Here is a 20,960-nt window from a genome sequence, read left to right as displayed (position 1 = left end):
CAAAAATATATTGATTTCCACTGCAGTCATTAAAATTTATTAAGTTACTATGAGATCACAATTCTATATACTAGATTTCCATTTTTTCATAAGAATTAAAATGTGTAATAATTTACTATAATGATTTCTTTTTAAATTCTCAAGCCTGCCTTTAGTCTCAACTGTAGTGTCCATTCTAATATGTCTCTTAGTTGACAGCTGAAGATAATCAAAGGCATAATCATTTCTTTTGTCTTTACATATACCTACAATAATCCTAATTTATATAATCACAAAACGGACTTTTGAGAAAAGTAATGTATTAATAGTGATCATATTTGCCTCACTGGGAGATTGGCAAGTCTATCTTGATAGGCCATATTTTTTAAAGTGGTAACATCTGGATTGGATGTTTTAGGTTTTTCCATTTGTTTGGGAAATTCAGCCAATCTTCCTGAAGGTAAAGCTTCTCACGTATAAACAGGCTGCTCCGCTAGCCTCATCGGACTATTTAAAAGTATATAAGGAAGTGACATTCGTTGGAGACCCTGAAATCTAAAAAAATCATTTTAATGCAAAATATTATAACAATAAGGACTGCATATGAAAGACTTTTTAAAAGAATGTTGTTAACAACAAGAGTGTTCAGTAAGAAAGTAGGTAATAAAAGTTGAAAATATTTAGACACCATTCCTGAAAGTTCATGATCAGAATTTAGCAAATCATCTCTACTTCTGAATTTCACTAGTCAAACTCTACTATAAGATCATTTCATCTATTTGTGGTATATTTTTAGCCACTTTTTTCCTTTAAAGTGAATCCGCTGTGTGTTTGCCTTTTGAGCTTAGAAAACTGAATCTGCCTGTCTTGTTGTCTTCTGATTAATATGTATCAACATTTGGCAATTCATAGTACTATTTTTCTGTAAATCACTGTGAATGAGGTTATATATCTGTTTCACTGCATAGTCTTAGATGATTTTTCTAGAGACGATCCTGGGCATGCCTTTTTAATTGGTTTCTGCACTATTTTTCATGTATTTTTTAGAAGAGAAGAGCGTTGACATAAATGATTCTATCAACATGAGGATATATACCTTTAAACAACAACAAAAAAAAGGTGATCAGGACTACAAGTGACCAAAACCAACTTAAAGATTCAAGTTGTTCAGATCATTGAGAATTTATTTAGAGTGGCAAGTTTATTGGACTATAAATCCAATCCTAGGGGCTAGGGATTTAGCTCAGTGGCTCTGGAGCCTGCGTTGCAAGCACAAGGACCTGAGTTCGATCCCTGATACTCCTCCAAAAAAATAATAAAATAAATCCAATCCTAATATAAATCTGTATGTGCCTAGAAGGTAGTGTCAACTGCATTTTTCTAAAGGGCCTCAGTAGTTCTATAAATGTCTGAGATAATATTTTGAATCTCTCTATATGAATCAAACTAAATATAATCAATTACTTATAACATTTCTGCTTCTGCAAATAGTGTATTTGGTAGTAATCTAAAAATATAAGATTACAGATCAAAGTTTAAAGAGTATTAATCTCTAACACTACGGGAGAAAAAAATACAAGTATGTTTTATCTGTTCATAATTTTGTGTGCATTTCTTTCATCAACCACTTTTTTTCAATGATTTATGACAGTAACACAAATCAAATGAATAATGCAAAGAATAGGGTAAAGCACATTTTTACTGTTATCTCCTAATATTTTCTTTTTAGAAATATCTCATTAGTTTTAGGGGAAGGACATAATTATGGCTATTTCCCTTATGATATATTTTGCAAATCTCAATTTAAAAAACATAGTTAAAAATGAGATGGCACATGTATTTTTACATTCTTCATGTGATTGGTAATGTGTACATTCTTACTATCTAAAGGTAAAGTCTCGATGATTTTTTCTTACCAAAACATATCATCAAATAAGTTTGCACAGGTAGCTTCAAAGCTGTGCTTTACCTTTGGAGGACTATTCCATTTTCCGTGCAAGTATGTTGCCACAGCACTTGTTCACAAATCATCCTGTGTTTGGGGTGACGAAAAATGGGAATTAGTTTTCTGAGAACTAATCAGCAATACTTTGGGAACATTTAGGTCGTGGTTTCCAATTAACTCTGGAGAGTTTGAGTAATTTTGTACTAGACCTCAGAAGAGAAGGGATGAAAACCTCGTTAATTCATATGTCGGTGAACAGCAAACCAGCAAATTTGCGTGAAAATGCATTTTTTGTTTGTTTTGAAGCACAGACCAACTGGATCTTTTCTGCTGTAGTTGGGGTAATATAGTGCCTTTCTCTTTGTCTGTATGTGTAGGTTTTGTGTGTGTCAACAACCATACTTATGGCAAAGTGACAAATGTTTAAGTCTGTCCTCTAAAATGAAGGCCAGGTTTCAGTGGCACAACCTTTGTTGCAATTTTCTGTCTTTCATTGTGATGAATATATCAGAAAGGAGCAACAGATATCTGTCTTCCTGAGTTAGAAAAACTTCTTTTCTAGGATACAAGACTTGGGCTATAATCCCAGCTCTGTCACTTACTGGTGTATCAGCTTGGAAAAGTTATTCCAGTTCTCTGAGAATCAGTCTGTCCAACAGCAAAATGAAAGCAGTGATAAACTGCAATGTTCCTACAAGGTTTCAGACCTTTATGAAACATCAGTTCATTTAGGCAAAATTCTGTTGATCAAACATTGCTCTACTTTGTGATAGATGACTTCCACTTCCCATGATTGGAAAAGACACAAATATTTAAGATACATTTACTTGTTAGGCAAATTGAGATAGAAGTTCATTGATGAAATGTGATGGGAGTTTATAGCCCTGATCACATTGTGATTACAGGTAAATTTTTACCTGTGTCCTACACTTGAATACATTAAATGGCAAAGTCCACCTCATAGTGAATTCTGTGTCAGTAACATCAAGCATAGGTCCTGGCACCTAACAGTCATGGGATAGATTCATGTATTTATTAATGAGATGTTCAAAAGTGTATGGAAATCTGAATGAGGTTCAGATTTAAAGATAATCTGCTTAGAGGCTAAAGTCACTGGGAAATATGAAATATCTAACTGAAAGTATACAAGGAAAGAGAGCAGCAGAGTGTAGGAAATGCAATACTTGAAGAAACAATGTTTGTTTTTTAAAAAAAATATCAAACTGCAATGTATTTACTAGAAAACTAGTAGGTACTCCTACATTCCCAGAGAATTTGAACTTTAGGTTAACTATAGCTTTATGAGTAATGTTTGGCATTTTAAGAAACTTTCTGGTCCGAAGCTCATGTACTGGTAATGTGTTCATTCTGTCTGACCTGTATCCTACAAACAGCAACAATAAAAAGAAACAAAATCATAAGCTTTAGCCTTTTCCTAAAGCATTATAGGAAATAATAGTGGTTAATATGAAAATAAACTAGGAGAGTATTTCACCTGGTTACTTCCTGCCAGTACAAGCCAAAGATGGATATATTTTATAGTAGAAGACTGACTGCTATGAAATCCCCCAATTTGTCACACTTACAGCAACACCTGGGAAAAATAACCTTCCATATCAGATTGAGCTCCTTTTTTTTCCTAAAAATATTGAATGAATTTGATTGCACATGCATACACACACACACACACACACATGCAATATTGTCCCACAATCCTGCAATATATTACATTATTAAAATATTTTTACCCATTCACTAGTGGAATAGTCCATATGTTGATTAAGCTCTTTAGCCTTAACTCGGAAAGTAGCAGATTTCCATTCCTTTTATCTTTTTTAAATATGTGTTGAGTTGGCTAATAAGAAATTGGTGACTTCGATTTCATAGAAATTCAGTCTTAGAGATTTATTCAGAGATGCCATGATAGTTGAGATCTAGAATGCCTCCCCCCCACAAAAAGCTCATATATTCAGAGGAGGGACTGTTTAAAAGTGACTGGTCATGGGATTGCTATACTCAGCAGTGGATTGATCCATGGATGAGCTCATTGACGTGCCATTAGGAGGTGGGGCCTGTTTGGGAGACGTGTGTCACTAGGGGTATGACTCCCTCCCTGGTTCCTCCCTTCTCTCTCTGCTTTCTAGCTGCCATATGTTTAGCAGCTTTCCTCCACCATGCCCTTCCATCATGATGTTTCTGCCTCAGATCCATTCATTCATGGACTGAGTCCCCTGAACCATGAGTCAAATTAAACCCTCCCTCCATTTAAGTTGTGGATGTTGAGTATTTTGTCTCAAAAATAAGAAAGCTGACTAATATACATGATATGTGTGTCTGTCTAATGACAAATCAGAGTATACTTACCTTATTGTCTCATGATAACTGGTTTATAGAAATACAATAGAGATCCCTAGATTGCTTTTTATCACCTTCCTATGGAGTTGTCTCTGGATGAGCACCATGTTGGGCTGATACAGGGCTGTACTCTCCTGTATATCACCAGCACTTTGCCCTTTCAGTGCATTTTTGCTTCTAACTGGTGATGTAAACCTCCACTATCTACAGATCTCTTTAAAGAGCTGCTAGAAGTGCAGCAGCCTTTTAGGTGTAATTGTTGAGTGTGAGAGTCCTCCATTCTGTCTCCTTCGGGAATCACAGTATGTGCAAATAGTTGTAGATTTTTCCACATGCATTCCATAGGTAAATAAATTTTTTTTAAAAAATCTTAATTAGCTTCACACTTCAGCAGGTCAGGTTCCCCAAAAACCAGATTCTGAGAAAGCAATTAATGTCCAGACCTTTTAGTGGAGAGTGTTCTCAGGCTAAATATCTGTGAGGAGAGGAAAGGAAACAAAGAAGTGTAGGGCAGAAGGAGAAGCTGGGCTACAAAGCAAGTGTCACTACAGTAACTAGCCCAACCTCTCTTGCCCACAAAGAGCTAGAACGTCTCTTCACAGCTGTCCCGCTTGGAGCAAGAGGGGTAGACTTTTATAACGCACACATTAGATATCAGCCACTCAGTAAGTGCAGCCTGCCTCAGGGACAAAAAGGCAGGCAACTCTCTTAAGCTGTTCTGAAATAGCACCTGTAGCTGAGGACCGTCAGCCAACAGCTAGGGCAAGAAGTAGTCCAGTTCTGAAGAGAAATCTGGGCATCTGCTCTTAATACCCATTCAAAGTTTGATCTCCAGCAGCAGTGATTCTCAAACTTTAACATATGTTAGAAATACCTAGGAAGCTTGTTGGAACAACTTGCTGGACTCCACCCACAGAGTTTCTGATTCAGTAGAACCAACCTGAGCCTTAAGAAATTTCATTTTAATAGCTGTCAAAAGAGTTTGGTGTTGTTGGACCATGGACTATACTTTCAGAACCACTGTTTCACACAGCCTTTATTTATGTACTGAGAATGGCACATGGTGCCCTTATGAATCATATGAAAACTACTTGAAATCACAATACCACTCCTTACTCTATCACATTCTCAGCTCTTTTTTTGTGGATTATAAAGCTGGAAGTACTGATGACTAAGCCCTGTTATATAAAAACCACTTAAACCATACAGTAGATTCTATTTCTAAAGTATTATTATTTCTAGTATGTGATCATTGTTACTTTTAAAATCCAGCCAAATTTTCTCCAGTGTCTATAGTTGGCTAACCTGGAGAAAGGAATATTTTATAGAGTCACACTTGTTAGTTTTATTCTAAGCCAGTCCTTTATTTCTTTATTATTCTCACTTTTATACTTTTTATTTATCATGTAAGCCACTCAAAGCCATATGGTTGAGAAAAATTAAAAACTATGGGCTATATTTAGAGCTATTTTGAAAGCACAAATATGGAAATTAAGTACCCTTGACTCATTTCTAGTCTAGACTTGGCACAGCTATAATTTAGGAATTCAGAGTACATGTATTGAACCCAGGAGAAAGTTTGTCATCTTTAAAACCCCCACATGATCTGGAAACAACCGTCTCACCTATGATCAAAGAAGATTGTAAAAGAACTCATTTGAAGAGATTTTCTGCTGTTGCTGCCATTGGATTTTTCTAAAGTATTTCCTAAATTAGAAAATATTCAGGCCGATGTTGTTGGAATTTCACACCACAAGGGTACCATTTAGGAAAATGGTGCCTTACTGTCCTGAAAGAGTTACGCTTCTTCCTTAAGGGTATAATTTACAAAGCGGTGAACTCACTGGTAGGACTTGGCTGAGAATTTCAGTGTCTGGGTAGAACCCTTTCATTTTATTTATGTGCATCAGGCTTTGCAAATAACTCTGAGAAAATTATTTACTAGTTTCTTTCTCTGGAAGCAGAGGGTAAGTGGTGTTTCTAGGTTATGGACAGATGAGCTGAGAGGCATCAAGCCCAGATCATCATGAAGATAATAAAATGCATACTATCTGATTCTCTGTTTCACTGTCATGGAGAAGTTTCATGTTATCTTTTTATTTTGTTTAAAATTGGAATGTGTTAGAAAATATGTCAGTGTCTAACCCTGCTGTCTTCTGCTATGTGACAGCTTACTTCAGTCCCAGATTTTAGGCTGGAGATGGAGCAAGTCTTGGTGCAAACTGGATGAAATTGCCTCTCTGGAAGTTCAGGAATGGTCAGTCAGTGGCAGTTGCACAGGGTTCCACCTGTATGTCGCATGCCCAGTTCTGACATTTTCTCAAAGCTATGGCAGTGGTTTCAAATTTTTAAATCCCCCTAAATAGGTGATGATTTTGATATTTCTCCTTGTATTGACAGTTTTCTTATAAACTAGATAAGCAGTCGGTAGTCCAGGTTAGCCCTCTAGCTCTGTGAGGTTTAGCTTCTTTACCCAACCAGAGCACGATGCTACCTTTCAGCTATGTGGTATTAATGTTTATTTAGGAGGTGATAAATAGCTTAGTGCAATGCTTACTTTTTTCCAATAGCTGCATCCTCATAAACCTATTCTACTCTGCACCACTTAATGCAGACAGAAGATTTTTATCCAGCATGAGTGCTGCAGCTACACTGTGGAAGATTGTGTGCTCAGCAAAAACCTTACCCATGATGAATAAACGGTTCTTCCGGGGGGCTTTGCTGCCGCTGGCTCTGCAGGAGTTGTTTATTGCCTGGTTTGCACATCCCATGATAAAGTTGCTGCTGAAATAAATTGCAGTTTTGCGTAATTATTGACAATCACATTTTAACAAGCAGTGTGTATCATAGTTAAGTATTCAATTTTTTAAAATCCATTTTTAGCTTATGTTTAATCCCAGCAAGTGTTTGTGTAGTAGTAGATGGCAAATAATGCATTTAAATAGAGTACTAATTTCCTCATTGCAGACAAAATTCACCTGAATCTTGTTAGATGGGACTGTTACTGCCTAAGCCAATTTTCCTTCCTGAGGTATTGTTATGTAGATGTTTGCTGAAGACATATGTGTGTATCCACAACACATGCATTTTTAATATACATACTATATTTATATAAGAAGTATATATTTATAACCAGAAAATAGGAACTTTTAAAAGATTTGTGTGTCGTTAGGGGATTTGTTTTATCCTTTTTAAAAGACTGGAGGACCAGGAAAATGGAATGTGGGCAGAGTTTTGAGAAAGTAGAATGTTTGGAGTAACTGTGACATACAAAGAGCTCAACATTACCTGTGTCATTATATTTGATTCCCATCACAGCAATGGCTACTGCAGATGAGGAAATGAGAAATCAGAGAGGTTTGCAGCTTGCTGTGTGACATAACTGGTAAAGGACAGTAAGAGTTGGACCCTGGCTCCATTTTTTTCCATTATGCATAACATTTTTCTTTTGGATAATATCCTCAGTTGTATGACGGTCAGGTATTGAAATATGAACCTAGTAGGGGAAATGGGAAGGGTAGGGGAAAGATAATAAGGGCGAAGGAACAAAAAACATGAGAAAATGGAAAAATGGAAATGAAGTATTTGTACATAGGGACGGGAGGAGGGGGTAAAGGGAGGGCAGGGATAATAAAACCTTACCCATGATGAATAAACGGTTCTTCCGGGGGGCTTTGCTGCCGCTGGCTCTGCAGGAGTTGTTTATTGCCTGGTTTGCACATCCCATGATAAAGTTGCTGCTGAAATAAATTGCAGTTTTGCGTAATTATTGACAATCACATTTTAACAAGCAGTGTGTATCATAGTTAAGTATTCAATTTTTTAAAATCCATTTTTAGCTTATGTTTAATCCCAGCAAGTGTTTGTGTAGTAGTAGATGGCAAATAATGCATTTAAATAGAGTACTAATTTCCTCATTGCAGACAAAATTCACCTGAATCTTGTTAGATGGGACTGTTACTGCCTAAGCCAATTTTCCTTCCTGAGGTATTGTTATGTAGATGTTTGCTGAAGACATATGTGTGTATCCACAACACATGCATTTTTAATATACATACTATATTTATATAAGAAGTATATATTTATAACCAGAAAATAGGAACTTTTAAAAGATTTGTGTGTCGTTAGGGGATTTGTTTTATCCTTTTTAAAAGACTGGAGGACCAGGAAAATGGAATGTGGGCAGAGTTTTGAGAAAGTAGAATGTTTGGAGTAACTGTGACATACAAAGAGCTCAACATTACCTGTGTCATTATATTTGATTCCCATCACAGCAATGGCTACTGCAGATGAGGAAATGAGAAATCAGAGAGGTTTGCAGCTTGCTGTGTGACATAACTGGTAAAGGACAGTAAGAGTTGGACCCTGGCTCCATTTTTTTCCATTATGCATAACATTTTTCTTTTGGATAATATCCTCAGTTGTATGACGGTCAGGTATTGAAATATGAACCTAGTAGGGGAAATGGGAAGGGTAGGGGAAAGATAATAAGGGCGAAGGAACAAAAAACATGAGAAAATGGAAAAATGGAAATGAAGTATTTGTACATAGGGACGGGAGGAGGGGGTAAAGGGAGGGCAGGGATAAGGGGAAAAAATGAGAACCAAGATCTGTCACGTAAAGGTACAAGATCCCAGTGATGAATGTAACTGTACTGTATACCTAAAATGTACCAATAAACTCAGTGAGGAAAAAAAAGAAGTATGAACCTAACTCAAAAGTTATAACATCATGAAAAATGATGTTGTGGACAGTGGTTTCTATGAAATGTTCTTTTACTTCTTGTTAGTTGCTTCTTCCTTTTGCCCTCCAATCCCTTCCCTGTATTTTCCTCTCTGGTATGCACCTTCCAGCTATCAGTTTGGATCTTCTTGGCTTTTCTCCTTGCTTATCTAATGCTGGCTTCCTGCCTCACGGTGACATCAAAGATAGGCCTGGTAAGGGATTTTAGAGTTTTTACCTATGAAGATTAGCTTCAACTTTTGCAGTATATTGAAAAAAGTTTTCAGAATTGATCAGTACAAACTACAAACTTTTTGAAAGATATTTTTGAATCTTTGCATATGAGTTTGCAAATGTCTAAAGTGTCATGTTTGTGTGTGACCATTTGTCCGGAGATTTATAGAAATCTGCACTTGTCATTCATTGTTAATATTCTTGCATCTCTGCATAGAAGGCTTAGTGTTAAACAGAAATAAAGGCAAACAGAATGCTCAGTATCCTAGTTGCCGCTTAAAAGAAGAGCTTTAGCAACAACCCACCTTTGTTCTTTTCAGAGTTCTCTAGGTGCACCATTCTGATATTTGAGGATTGCATCTGGCTATTTTGTTCCTTTACAGAGTGAACGAAAGAGAGGCTGCTCTGGAAGAAACTCATAGATTACTGAAACAGTTCCCCCTGGACCTGGAGAAGTTTCTGGCCTGGCTTACCGAAGCTGAAACAACTGCCAACGTCCTCCAGGATGCTACCCATACGGAACGGCTTCTAGAAGACTCCAAGGGAGTGAGAGAGCTGATGAAACAATGGCAAGTAAGTCAAGCGTTGCGCTTTAGCACTCTTGTGAATCCGATTGAACAGTCCTCAGCATTTGTACTTGTAATTGATGAACTGGGAACAAAATAACCTAGTCATTTTACACAGCCTGATATATTTCAGCATTTGGGCAAGGAGGAGAGAGCCGGAGGGAAGAGGAAAATTCATTTGTGATTTCATTGACTACCCCGATCTTCGGAAAAGTACATATTTTTGGACAACACACCAAAAAAATCTAGGATATAAAATCAGAGCTTTGGTCAAACAGAAAGTTGATTCACACCGAGAAATAAGTTAGAGATTGGTTTATTAAATTGAAAAGATTGCTATTTTGAGTGTTTACTTTACAGGGAAAGCATCTGTATGAATTGTCTGTTTTATTTAGCGTTGCTAACTGAATCAGTTTCCCTTCATTACTTTCAAATATGTTTTGAAATGTTAATCTGCCATTTTGTACTTTTCTTCCTAACACGATCTGTGAAAATAAAAATGAGATGGCTAAATTTGTCATAGTTAATGATCATACAATTTTCAGACAATTTTTTCCTAGAAACAAAAATTATTGCTATAAAGTTCCATATGCATAAACAGTGAAAACAGAACTTTAGGATAGTTTTGTTAAAATGAAATCTTGGTGAGAATCATATTCTGCAGTTAAAAGAGGCTCCTACAGCTTATATCTCAGAAACTGATGTATTTTTCCTGAACTATTAGGAGTTTTATTGTGCATAGCTAGTTTTTTAAACATGGTATAAGGACTTCACCAGCATGTCAAATACAATTTGACCTGTTAGAATACTATAATGAATTTTTGAACTAATATTTTTTTTCATATCTTAAAATTAGTATGAAAAAAGTAATAGGATATTCTGGGTTAAAAAATAATTCCAAAATCAAATTACGGCATGCAAAGTTTCTTTCTCTGCCCTTCTGTTGTTCTCCTCTACCTTTTGTTTGGTTTGGTTTTGATATAGTTCAGGCATTTTGCTGCTCTAAAGTATAGAGTAGGTGACAGTGGCAATTTATAGGGTGTTCTTGCTTTATCAGCAAGCTCTGATCCTATTTGCTCCTCCACAATGTGTGTTAATGTTAAATTTGTTTGATCCTTTGGAGGTAATTTGTTTAGAATAATGCCTGACTTAATCATTGCCAATATCTTCACTGAGTCCTTCTAGTATGTAAAAGCAATGAAAATTTAGATTATTATTTTTTGCTCACTCTTAGATGAAAATTAGACAATATACTGCTGTAACACTGGCATATGCTACTTCATAAATGCAATTTTATTTTACCATATAAACCACTCATACAGCCAGCTTAGAATTCTAATAAATACCGAGGTTCACATTTTCCCCATAGCTATGGTTGAGAAATAATACAACTTTGATTAAATAGATTTTTAGCAGATTACTTTGAAAATAAATGATAACCTAATTACTAAAAAATTTAATGTCAGGAAATTAATCAAATTTCTCTTAAGATAGTGAATACATCATCTGCCCCGCAAGTGCAAGGTCCCAAGTTAGATCCCCGGTAACCTCCCCCCCAAACAGTGAGTATGTGGTTGAGGGCAAGGATGTACCTCTTATCTTATACAATTTTTATTTATAGATACAATACTATACAATGAAAATTTATATATAAACTATTAATCCTGCAAGATTCTGAATCACTAAAAGAAAAAAAATTCTATATTCTAACTGTGCTGTGGATGAATGGAGAATAAGCTACATTTTATGGTTACATTTCTCATCTCTCTTTCAAAAACAGAAATTGCACTGAGAAAATGTTCTAGCTTATGCTATATTACTAAAAAAGTATGTATATATTTTTATCAATTTCTTAACCAAGCCAAAATTTATTTGTTACTCAATAAAGTCTAGCATTGGGGAAAAATGTCTAATGTTGAACAGGCCATCTTTTTCCATATTTAAGCTGTGCTGCAGGTTACACATAGTCTTCATGGTAGCTAAGATAGAAAATGAAGAGTTTGGAAATAAGTCAGGGCCTTTGTACACCGCAACCTCAGAGTAATTAGCTGTATTTATTCTTAAAAGCCTTATAAAACCCCCTGAGAGCTCCTCAAACCTTGACATATCATTTCCTACTTAACTGCAGTAGGATTAACTGAGATTCCGAAATTATGTTTAAACAGAGACAATTTTCCTTTCTCTCTTAGCTGATGCTTTGTTTTCTATGCATTCCAGTTCTCTAAACTTTAAACTGCATTATATGGCTAGCAATGACATTTATAGCCAATCTTGATTTTTTAGTAAGATGATTGAATGATATGTTTAGACAAAAGACTTATATATGTCATGGTAAAATTGTAAATTCCTGAAATTATTGATTATTATTTATGACACATTTTAACTGGTAGATTAGAGCCAACAACCTGGGGTCATGAGCAGCAAATAGAAATGCCAAGCTTTAAAGTAAATAAAACAACATTCTTTAGAAGATTATGTACAATTTCAATATTTTAATTTTAGCTAAATGAAAGTGTTTAAGGTTCTTCCCCTGTTAGTATGAATTTTTATTTTGAACAAGAGAAATTTTCTTTAACACATCTGAAGCAAAGAAATGTCATGGTGTACCATTTTGCTTCATTGGAAGAAGCTGATGGTATCGTATTCATTGAGCACAGTTCTCATGTATTAAAAAAAAGAAAGTTGGGTGTGGTGGTGTGTACTGTACTCCTCGCTACTCAGAAGGCTGAGGTAGGAGCATTGTTTCAGCCAAGGAGTTTGAGGCCAGCCTGGACAAAACAGCAAGACCCCATCCCCAAAATTTTTTTTAAAGGAAAGGAAAAGAAAAGAAAAAAGGACCTGAAAACAATTTCAAATGCTTGGCCAAATTTATAGTTCTCCCAATAGATTTCAGTATATCTGCCTACCCCAAACAATGAAGTTTTACTTTATACTGATGCTACTGAATAGAAAGGCAGGGCAAAAACCACTACAAAATGTGTTTTTCTCTGTAACTGTCAATCAGTTGTTCTACATATGGAGACTTTGGTTCTTGCTAGACTACCTATCACTTTTGTTTATCAATCACTTCACTGGATATTTACTTCTCCCGGAAATAATTATAATTCATGGGATATATAGGCATATATAAATTATGAAGAACATGGTTCCTGAATGAAAGCAACCTGATAAATTCCATTCTCAAACACATTATAATTTTCTTGTATAGTAAAAAAAAATACTGTTCACTTTCCTTATTAAAATCAAGGATGGATATTATGATTGTCCCTGTACTACAAGATAAGGATTTTTTCATATATATTGTTACTTCTGATAGTCTAACTAGAATTTTTAAACCAATGTACTTTCACAGGACACCGTATAGACCCTGAGTGGTTAACGTTTGGGAATTTTTAAATTGTAAATTTATTCTTAAAATGAAGAAATATATTCATAGTTGAGCTGAGTTCCTTTCCAAAACATTTCTTCTTTCGGCGAGGAGAGTTGGTAAAAATGTTCATGGTTCAAAGTTCTGACAGAAAACCCTGAGTAACTTTAAACAGGATGACTGCATCTTTGTACATATTTCACAACAGTGTCCCAAATGTTATTGGGTTCTCCAAGTACACCTGAGAGGTCATTGTAGTACTGGCATGTAAAAAAGGTTTGTGGATGTAGGCATGTATTAGGGAGAGGTGGTCATAAAGTGGTGTGACTAAAATCTTGTTCTCAGCAGGAACTAAGGAGCAATTAATAGTGGAGATTCCGCTATCTGTGACCTAGGTGATGTCTCAGGCTGTCTCTTTCAAGTCACTCTTTTCACTAATCTCTTATGTTTTATTTCTGCCTCCTCTCAACCCCATCCATGATAAAAATGCACTTCAATTATTTAAACATTCCAAGAGAGGCAAGTTTAGTAAACTTTGAATTATACATCTGAGTAAACTTATACATTACGATATCTTTCATTATGAATACATTATTAAGTTTTGCAAAAATAGTTTCTTCAGCGTGTCTCAAAAAAAAAAAATTCTTAGCCCAAGAGTTAATTCCAAAAGAAAAAGAAAGAATGCAGTCTTAGTAGCACAATTAGTACCTTGAATACATTGAAGTATGATACTTGAGATATCTAAGCAAACAGAGATAATCTACGGATCCCTATTTGTAAGAAAAGGAAAACTTCAATGTATTCTTTTATCTTGCTTTAATGTGAATTGACAATACATTAGACTTAGCAATAAAAATGTGCAGAAGGAAGATTTTCTTTTGGGGGGATGCATTAGCTTTCACATAACTAAGTCACAATTCCTAGCACACACAACTTAAAGGAAGAGAGGTTTATTTTGGCTCATGGTTTTAGGGCATTTATTCCATGATTCTGGACAGAAACATCATAGTGGAAGGACCTAGTGGAACAAAAATGCTTAGTTCATGGTGGCCAGGAAGCATGGCGGGAAAATAGGGCCATAGAGGAAGGAACAAGCAACCAAATAATAGTGTCCAAAGTAACCTCCATGACATACTCAGATGCACCCAGAAATGTGCTTTACTAATTTTCTGGGTAACTCCCAAGCCACTCAAGTTGACAACCCACCTTAACCATTACAGGCAGGGAAAATGACTTCTTAAAAAGCCATTTATTTCTCAAAGTTCTGGAGACTGGAAGTCTATGTCAAGAGCACCAATACAGGTACTAGTAAGTGCACTCTTCTGGGCTTGCAGATGGCTACCTTCTCTCTGTTTCGTCTCTGGGCAGAGAGCACAAGCTCTGGAGACTTCCTCTTTTTGTCAGGCAACCAATCTCATCATGAGGGCCCCAAGGGAGGTGCTTTTCAAACACGGCTCAAACACAGTGCAGGGTGTATAATCAATTTAATTAGCTTATTGCCTAAGCTCTGAGTAGCAGTTATCCTCTTCAGTACATTGAGCATAAAACCTCACAGGACTCGGCAGGAGCCATCCAATTGCTCTTGGCCAGTGGACCCAGGGCAGCCTGGCGCTGAGCCAAGCCATGTGGCTCTCCTTTGCAAAATGACCTGTGACAAAAGAATAGGGGCCCCTCTCCTGAAGGTCCCTTGGCCTCAAAGTGAGTTACACTCATATGTAACTTCTTTTGAAGGGTGATGGGATTTTCATCTTCCTCATACGCTATTTTCTTCCTCCTGATAGTTGATGAGCTCGTCTGGATTCTGAAGGCCCAGAGCAGTGCGGGGAGGGTCATTTTGGAGTGGTTCATTTTATTTCCTGACTGTTCCATCTCACTGTCCTTCCACAAAACCCAAAGCAAGGTCTCCTCAAAGGCTGAGTATTGGTTTGGAGACTCATTTAAAATTGATTACAAGAAAATCCCTAAATATTTCCAAATGCCACAGTGGCTTAAAAGTTGAAGAGATAAATTTGAAATCAAGAACTGTGGCTTTACAACTTGACAGGTCCTCTTTTGGAGAATGTGGAAATCCATTCCCCATGGAAATATAGATGATGGGAGTTTGCTCTACTCCCAGCCATGTCTGCCCAACTCATGGAGCTGAGGGTGGGCCGAGTCTCCTGAGCCAAGGCATGGCACTGGAGTGTGCGTCCCATTGCACAGCTCATCTGGGCTCTGGGATCACATTAGAAAATCCCCAGGCTTCTGTTCTCAGTTTCATGGCTCCCTGCAGAATGGGAAGTACTGACCTTCTTCTTTGTGGCCTTCAGTGTCCCCATCCAGAAAGTGGGGACAGCACAGCAGCTTGCAGAAGGGCATTGCTGGGCTGGTGCAAGCAGACTAAAGTGTCCACAGTCACATCTATCTCCTTCTGCACTGGCAAAAGGAAGCTGCTGGTTAAAAAAAAAAAAGACCTCACAGGTTTGGGTCAGGCTTAAATGATAAGATACACCTAAAATGCCCGCCACAGGGGCAAAGTTTTGAAATAAAAGGCCTCAATAATGGTAAGCTGACTTTCTCTCCCCCTTGAAACACATTTTTAAGAGTTTGAATTTTATCTGTAGTCTTTGGAAAGTCATAGCTTAGTTTTAAGCAAGGAAATGAAGCAAAGAGGACTGATGTTTCTGAAAGATTGTTCTAGTATCTCGGAGGAGGATAAGTTGGAAAGACATGAGACCTGTTCAAGGACAACGATTAGAACATTATTTCTATAATATTCTAATCCAGAAATTATAATTAAGGTGGTAAAGTCTAACAAAGGACACAGATATGCAGGCTGCTAGGTGGTCAACTCTTCATTGTGATGTAGTCTATGGGAGGCAGAGGTGAGGAGAGGATGTAAGTAAACTGAGGACTGGCTGCCTGCTTACCACTTGACCTGCAGAGTGAAAAATCAAACAGGACTAATGGTGGTGGGGTGAGAAATCAAGAATGAAATCTATTTTGAGGAGTCTGAAATAAAGGTGAAAACACTGCATTCCTTTGAAGCACATGGGCATTCAGATCTAAAGTTTAGATACAGATCTGGGTTGCAGATATAAAGCTAAGGGACATTCACATGGAAACCAAAGAAATAAGTAATATCACACACAAATGGGTGTTATTGCTACTTGCAGTTCTCAGTTTTTCACTCAGAAATGCACCTGTTATGGCTTGTAACTATAAGTCTCCCCAAAGCCTTATGTGGTCATACCTGGGGCTTTTTGGAGTTGACTGGATCTAGAATGTGTGATGCTGGGATTGAGAGTGTCCCACCTAGGTAGCCTGGATGGAATATAAGGAACAGAAAGAAGGCTGTTACCATCGCTTGCTTGCTGCCTTCTACCTGTCCTGCTTTTGATAGACTCTCCTCTGCCAGGCCACCCTGCTGGTGCCAGCCAACTAAGAACTGAAACCTCTACAAACTGAGCTACAATAAACCTTTCCTACGTTAACTTTGGGTGTCGGGTGCTTTGCCTCAGCAATGAGAAAAGTAACTAAGATGACACCTAAGTACCAGCAAAATGTTACTGTCATACAGAATCGGTATTTTGGGATATTGTCTTCCATGTTACTCAAAATTACACAGCTGCAGAGCCCTTCTTAATGGTTAACTATGAAAAAAGGCAAAGAACTTGCTCAGCTTTGGGTAAAATCTCATACCATGAAAAGTACGTGGATCTGAGTAATGCATCCATCTTGAAAAAACCCTTTTCAATAATGACAGTGCTGAGTATGATGGCTCGTGCTCTTAATTCCAGGGCTCTAGGAGATCGAGGCAGGAAGAATACAGGTTTGAGCTCAGCCTTTGCAATTTAGCGACTTATAGCAGTCTCAAAATCTAATAAGGACTGAGATTTAGCTCAGTATGAAGGCCCTGGGTTCAATCCCCAGTACTACCAAAAACACATTAGTTTCTTAGCTCACATAAACACACAATCTTGTTTTTCATTTTATTCTCATAAATATGACTAAAATACCTGTCCATATTCACAGTACTAATAATTATTAATAGAAGATTCTAGAGCCACGCAACTGTCTTTTACTATATATTCTATTGTGTTGTTTTAGATACTTGCCATTTCCATAGATTTCAGGGAGAAACCAAAAGGAAATTGTGAAAATAATTTTAAATTTAGAAAAAGGAGCCAATGGGACAAATATTCAGCACTGGTGATTTATCTCTTATAGAAAGGAGGACTAAATATATTAAAATCAATTTTCCCTTCATCTAATGATGAACAAAACAATTATCTCAATACAAAATGAGTTTTATCAGTTGATTTATAACTTGATTTATAAGATTCTGGACCATGGTACCATTGTCTCATTAATATGGAAAATTACTTGAATGTATTGAAACCTTTAGAACCTACTTTTTTAGATATTGCCAGCACATTAGGCAATTATCTGGAATGATACGAGGGAAGCACTAATTGAGTAACTTTGTAATTCCACTACTGGATTCTATGATTTTATATCTAAAAACCAGTAGAAAAGTCCATGTAGGTAAGAAGACATTATGCATACTAAAGTGTCAACTTTGATATCCCTTAATAACCAATGTCATTTATTCCTTACAGATTTTGTGAGGATCTTACAAGATAATAAATATAAAAGCACTTTGCAAAAGCTTTCTTCAAGTGAAAGGTCCTTATTAAGGTTATGAATTACCATTAGACAATAGTCAAACTGAGGCTATAAATCTAATATTATACTGGTGAAAATCAATAAATCAAAGTTATATTAGGGCTGGGGGTTTAGCTCAGTGGTTCCATTGCCTATCTTGCAAGTATAAGGAACCGAGTTCAATCCCCAGTATCCCCCCAAAAGTTATATTAATAATAACTAAATTTTTTCATTTTTGATAATTGGCCCAGGTTTTTGTTTTGTTTTGTTTTGGTTTGGTTTTTTTTGGTACCAGGGATCGAACTTTGGTCCTTGTGCTTATGAGGCAGGCAGTAGAACCACTGAGCTAAATCCTCAGCCCTTGGCCCAGTATTTTTACTTTCATTTTCTCTTTAATTTCTCACTGAACACCTGTGATGTTATTATTATTTCCATTTTTAGTTGAAGAAGGTAAAATTAGAGAGGTTGATTCACCTATTGTTACTTCTTTGCAAATCATCTAATTTGAGTCTTACTACTTTAGGAGGGCAATTATGCAAAATATATCTATCATAATATTTACTTTTCTCAGATTAAAAAATCACCATATATTTATACAATGACTAGAATAATTAACCTTTTTAATATTACTATGAGCCAGGCAGTATGGTAAGTACATTGTTTATATGACATATTATTCCCCACCCTTATTACAGATGAAAAAAACTGAATTTGACAGATTGGGTCCGTATTTGAACTCATTTGGCCTTCTGAATTTCTACTAATCCCACTATCCTACCCATTACTCTACACTCAGCCTTCCAAGGAAAGACCCAAGATTACCAAAAGTGAATTTCAAACCATTCACCAATAGCAATGCATTGGTTTGTGGAAATATTTATGCTTCTTAAACATCCATCTTTCCTTTACATTTTTCAGTGTAATTCTTCCTATATTTTTATTAGTGTCTATTATACAGACTAATGGGTTTCATTGTGATAGTTATACATGCACATACCATACTTTAGTCATTTCCCCCATCACCCACTTTTCCTACCCTCCCCCTAGTTTCACATGTGTCTTGAGGGGGGGATTCCAATGTGTATAATGTATTTTGATCATATATATGCCCCCTATTACTCACAGTTACATCCACTCTCCATCCCCCTTCTTCCCCTCTTCTTTTCTAATAACAGTCTCCCTTTTACTTTCTTGTCATCTTTTTGAGATTCCACAGATATTAAGGAGACCATGCCATATAAATATATATCTATATCTCTATCTATATCTATCTATATATATATATATGTATATATCTATCTATATATATAATTTCTATCCATTCATTTGTTGCTGGATACCTAAGCTCATTCCATACTTAGGTTATTGTATCTTGTTCCACAATAATCATGGGTATGCAGGTATCTCTATGGTATGCTGACTTGAATTCTTTTGGGTATATACCAAGGAGTGGTATAGTTGAACCAAGTGGTAGTTCTATATTTAGTTTTTTGGGGTTCTTTTTTTTTGCTTCTTTTTTAAGAACTTCTATGTCAATTTCCATATTGGCTGTACTAATTTACATTCCCCTAATTTCTGCACCTACCTCTCAGCTGAAATACTTCTCTATTAAGTCACCATAACTACCAGATATAAATGTTCTTATTACATATTCATTATCCTATAATACTGGGCTTATTGTGTCATTATAAACCAGTGCAGTCTACTGAAAACTTCGCAAGTTTTACTCACCAGAACGTTGTATTACACTAAATGCCTCCCAATCTTGTCTAGTAACTCCTTTCTCTCACTTGCCCTGAGGATGTATTCTAGGTTTTCTTTGGCATTTTCATGAATATTAATTTCTTCATTCAATAGTTAACCATTCATTCCTAAGTGTTGGTTATGTATAGGTATTTTATTAGAAATAGTTTTTTTGTCCATCTCCACTGATGTGTATTTTAATCCCTTCTCATTATTCCTCCTATATGTCTTTCTAGATGTGGGACATTTCTTATTCAAATGTCCCACTAACACCATAAATTCAATATGACGCAAGAGGTCATATTTTATACCAAGCTTTTATCTCCTATCATGCTATTCATAACAACACTATCCATCTAAAAACATTTTGAACCATAGTCATTTCCACATCTTTTCATCGTTTGGCTCATATATGAGTTCATTTTCAAGATCTATGGATTTGGAAAAGGGAAGATGACTGAGTGATAGAGGGAGAGGTGATGGAAAGCAGGATAAGAACAAAAATAAAATTAAGATGTGTTACATACATATACCAACTCTTCATGAGAATGTAATCATTGTGTACTACAAACATATACCAATCAAACATGTTTAAATCACCTATATATCTCACCTCCTCAATCCTTTACATCTATTGCTTTCTCTCTAGTTCCCTTACCATTACTGTAATTCATGTTCGTATTCCCTCTTATCTTCTTCCATTCTTTTCTACCCACCAATTGCTCTAATGAAACCTGCAGATTGCCATTTCAGATTAAGTTTCCCAGAGCATAACCTAGATTGTAACATTGTAACTGTAATATAAATTCCATGAGGACAGACATTTTATTGTATTTATTCACTTGCATATTCTGAGTGCCCAAGACAGTACATGGCATGTGATATATGATTCATAAATATGTGTCCATAAAAGTATAAAAACACATATTTGTTCATGAGTGAAAGAAAGATGTGATTGCCTTTTTGCACACAACTTCTGTGACTCTCAAAGCTTTCAAACTGCTGTGCAAATTTCTTCACTTGGCTTTCCAGAATTGACCCAAAATCTCAATTTCTAATCTCATTTCTTATTTTACCTCTCCATTTACCCTCAGCTCCAACCAAAATGAAAGCTAACTGGAATGTGTTTGTGTGTTTCAATGACTCGCATTCTTCTGTTAAGATTACTTTTCTCCATTCCAGCATTTCCAGATACTGCCTACATTTTAAGGAAAGGCAGGTTCAAAGATTCCCTTTTTGCCTGCATTCCCAACATGGAAAAAATATAGTCTCCATCTGAATTCTCTCAGGCATTTTTCTGCCCTGTAAACATTGTTTACTGCTTTCTACATTTGATTAGAGACAATTAAGAGGAGAGTGGTTAATATTGTGAGCTTTGAAGGTTGATGGCCTGAGTTTAAAT

The 20,960-nt window shown here is 36.2% G+C and overlaps 1 protein-coding gene across 6 annotated transcripts in view; it reads left to right on the top strand.

The window, feature by feature from the left end:
- The window catches only part of Dmd (dystrophin), a 2,130,457-nt gene that overhangs the window by 1,623,289 nt on the left and 486,208 nt on the right, over nt 1-20,960 (top strand). For all 6 annotated transcript variants that reach the window (XM_033760401.1, XM_033760400.1, XM_033760399.1 and 3 more), the window contains exon 55: nt 9,619-9,808. In XM_033760401.1, the coding sequence (XP_033616292.1) occupies nt 9,619-9,808 (190 nt within the window). The remainder of the gene's footprint in view (nt 1-9,618; nt 9,809-20,960) is intronic.

The sequence above is a fragment of the Fukomys damarensis genome, unplaced genomic scaffold (genome assembly GCF_012274545.1).
Source record: "Fukomys damarensis isolate Sample0158 unplaced genomic scaffold, DMR_v1.0_HiC HiC_scaffold_39, whole genome shotgun sequence".
NCBI classification, from domain to species: domain Eukaryota; kingdom Metazoa; phylum Chordata; class Mammalia; order Rodentia; family Bathyergidae; genus Fukomys; species Fukomys damarensis.
This window is presented reverse-complemented; position numbering and strand designations above follow the sequence as displayed.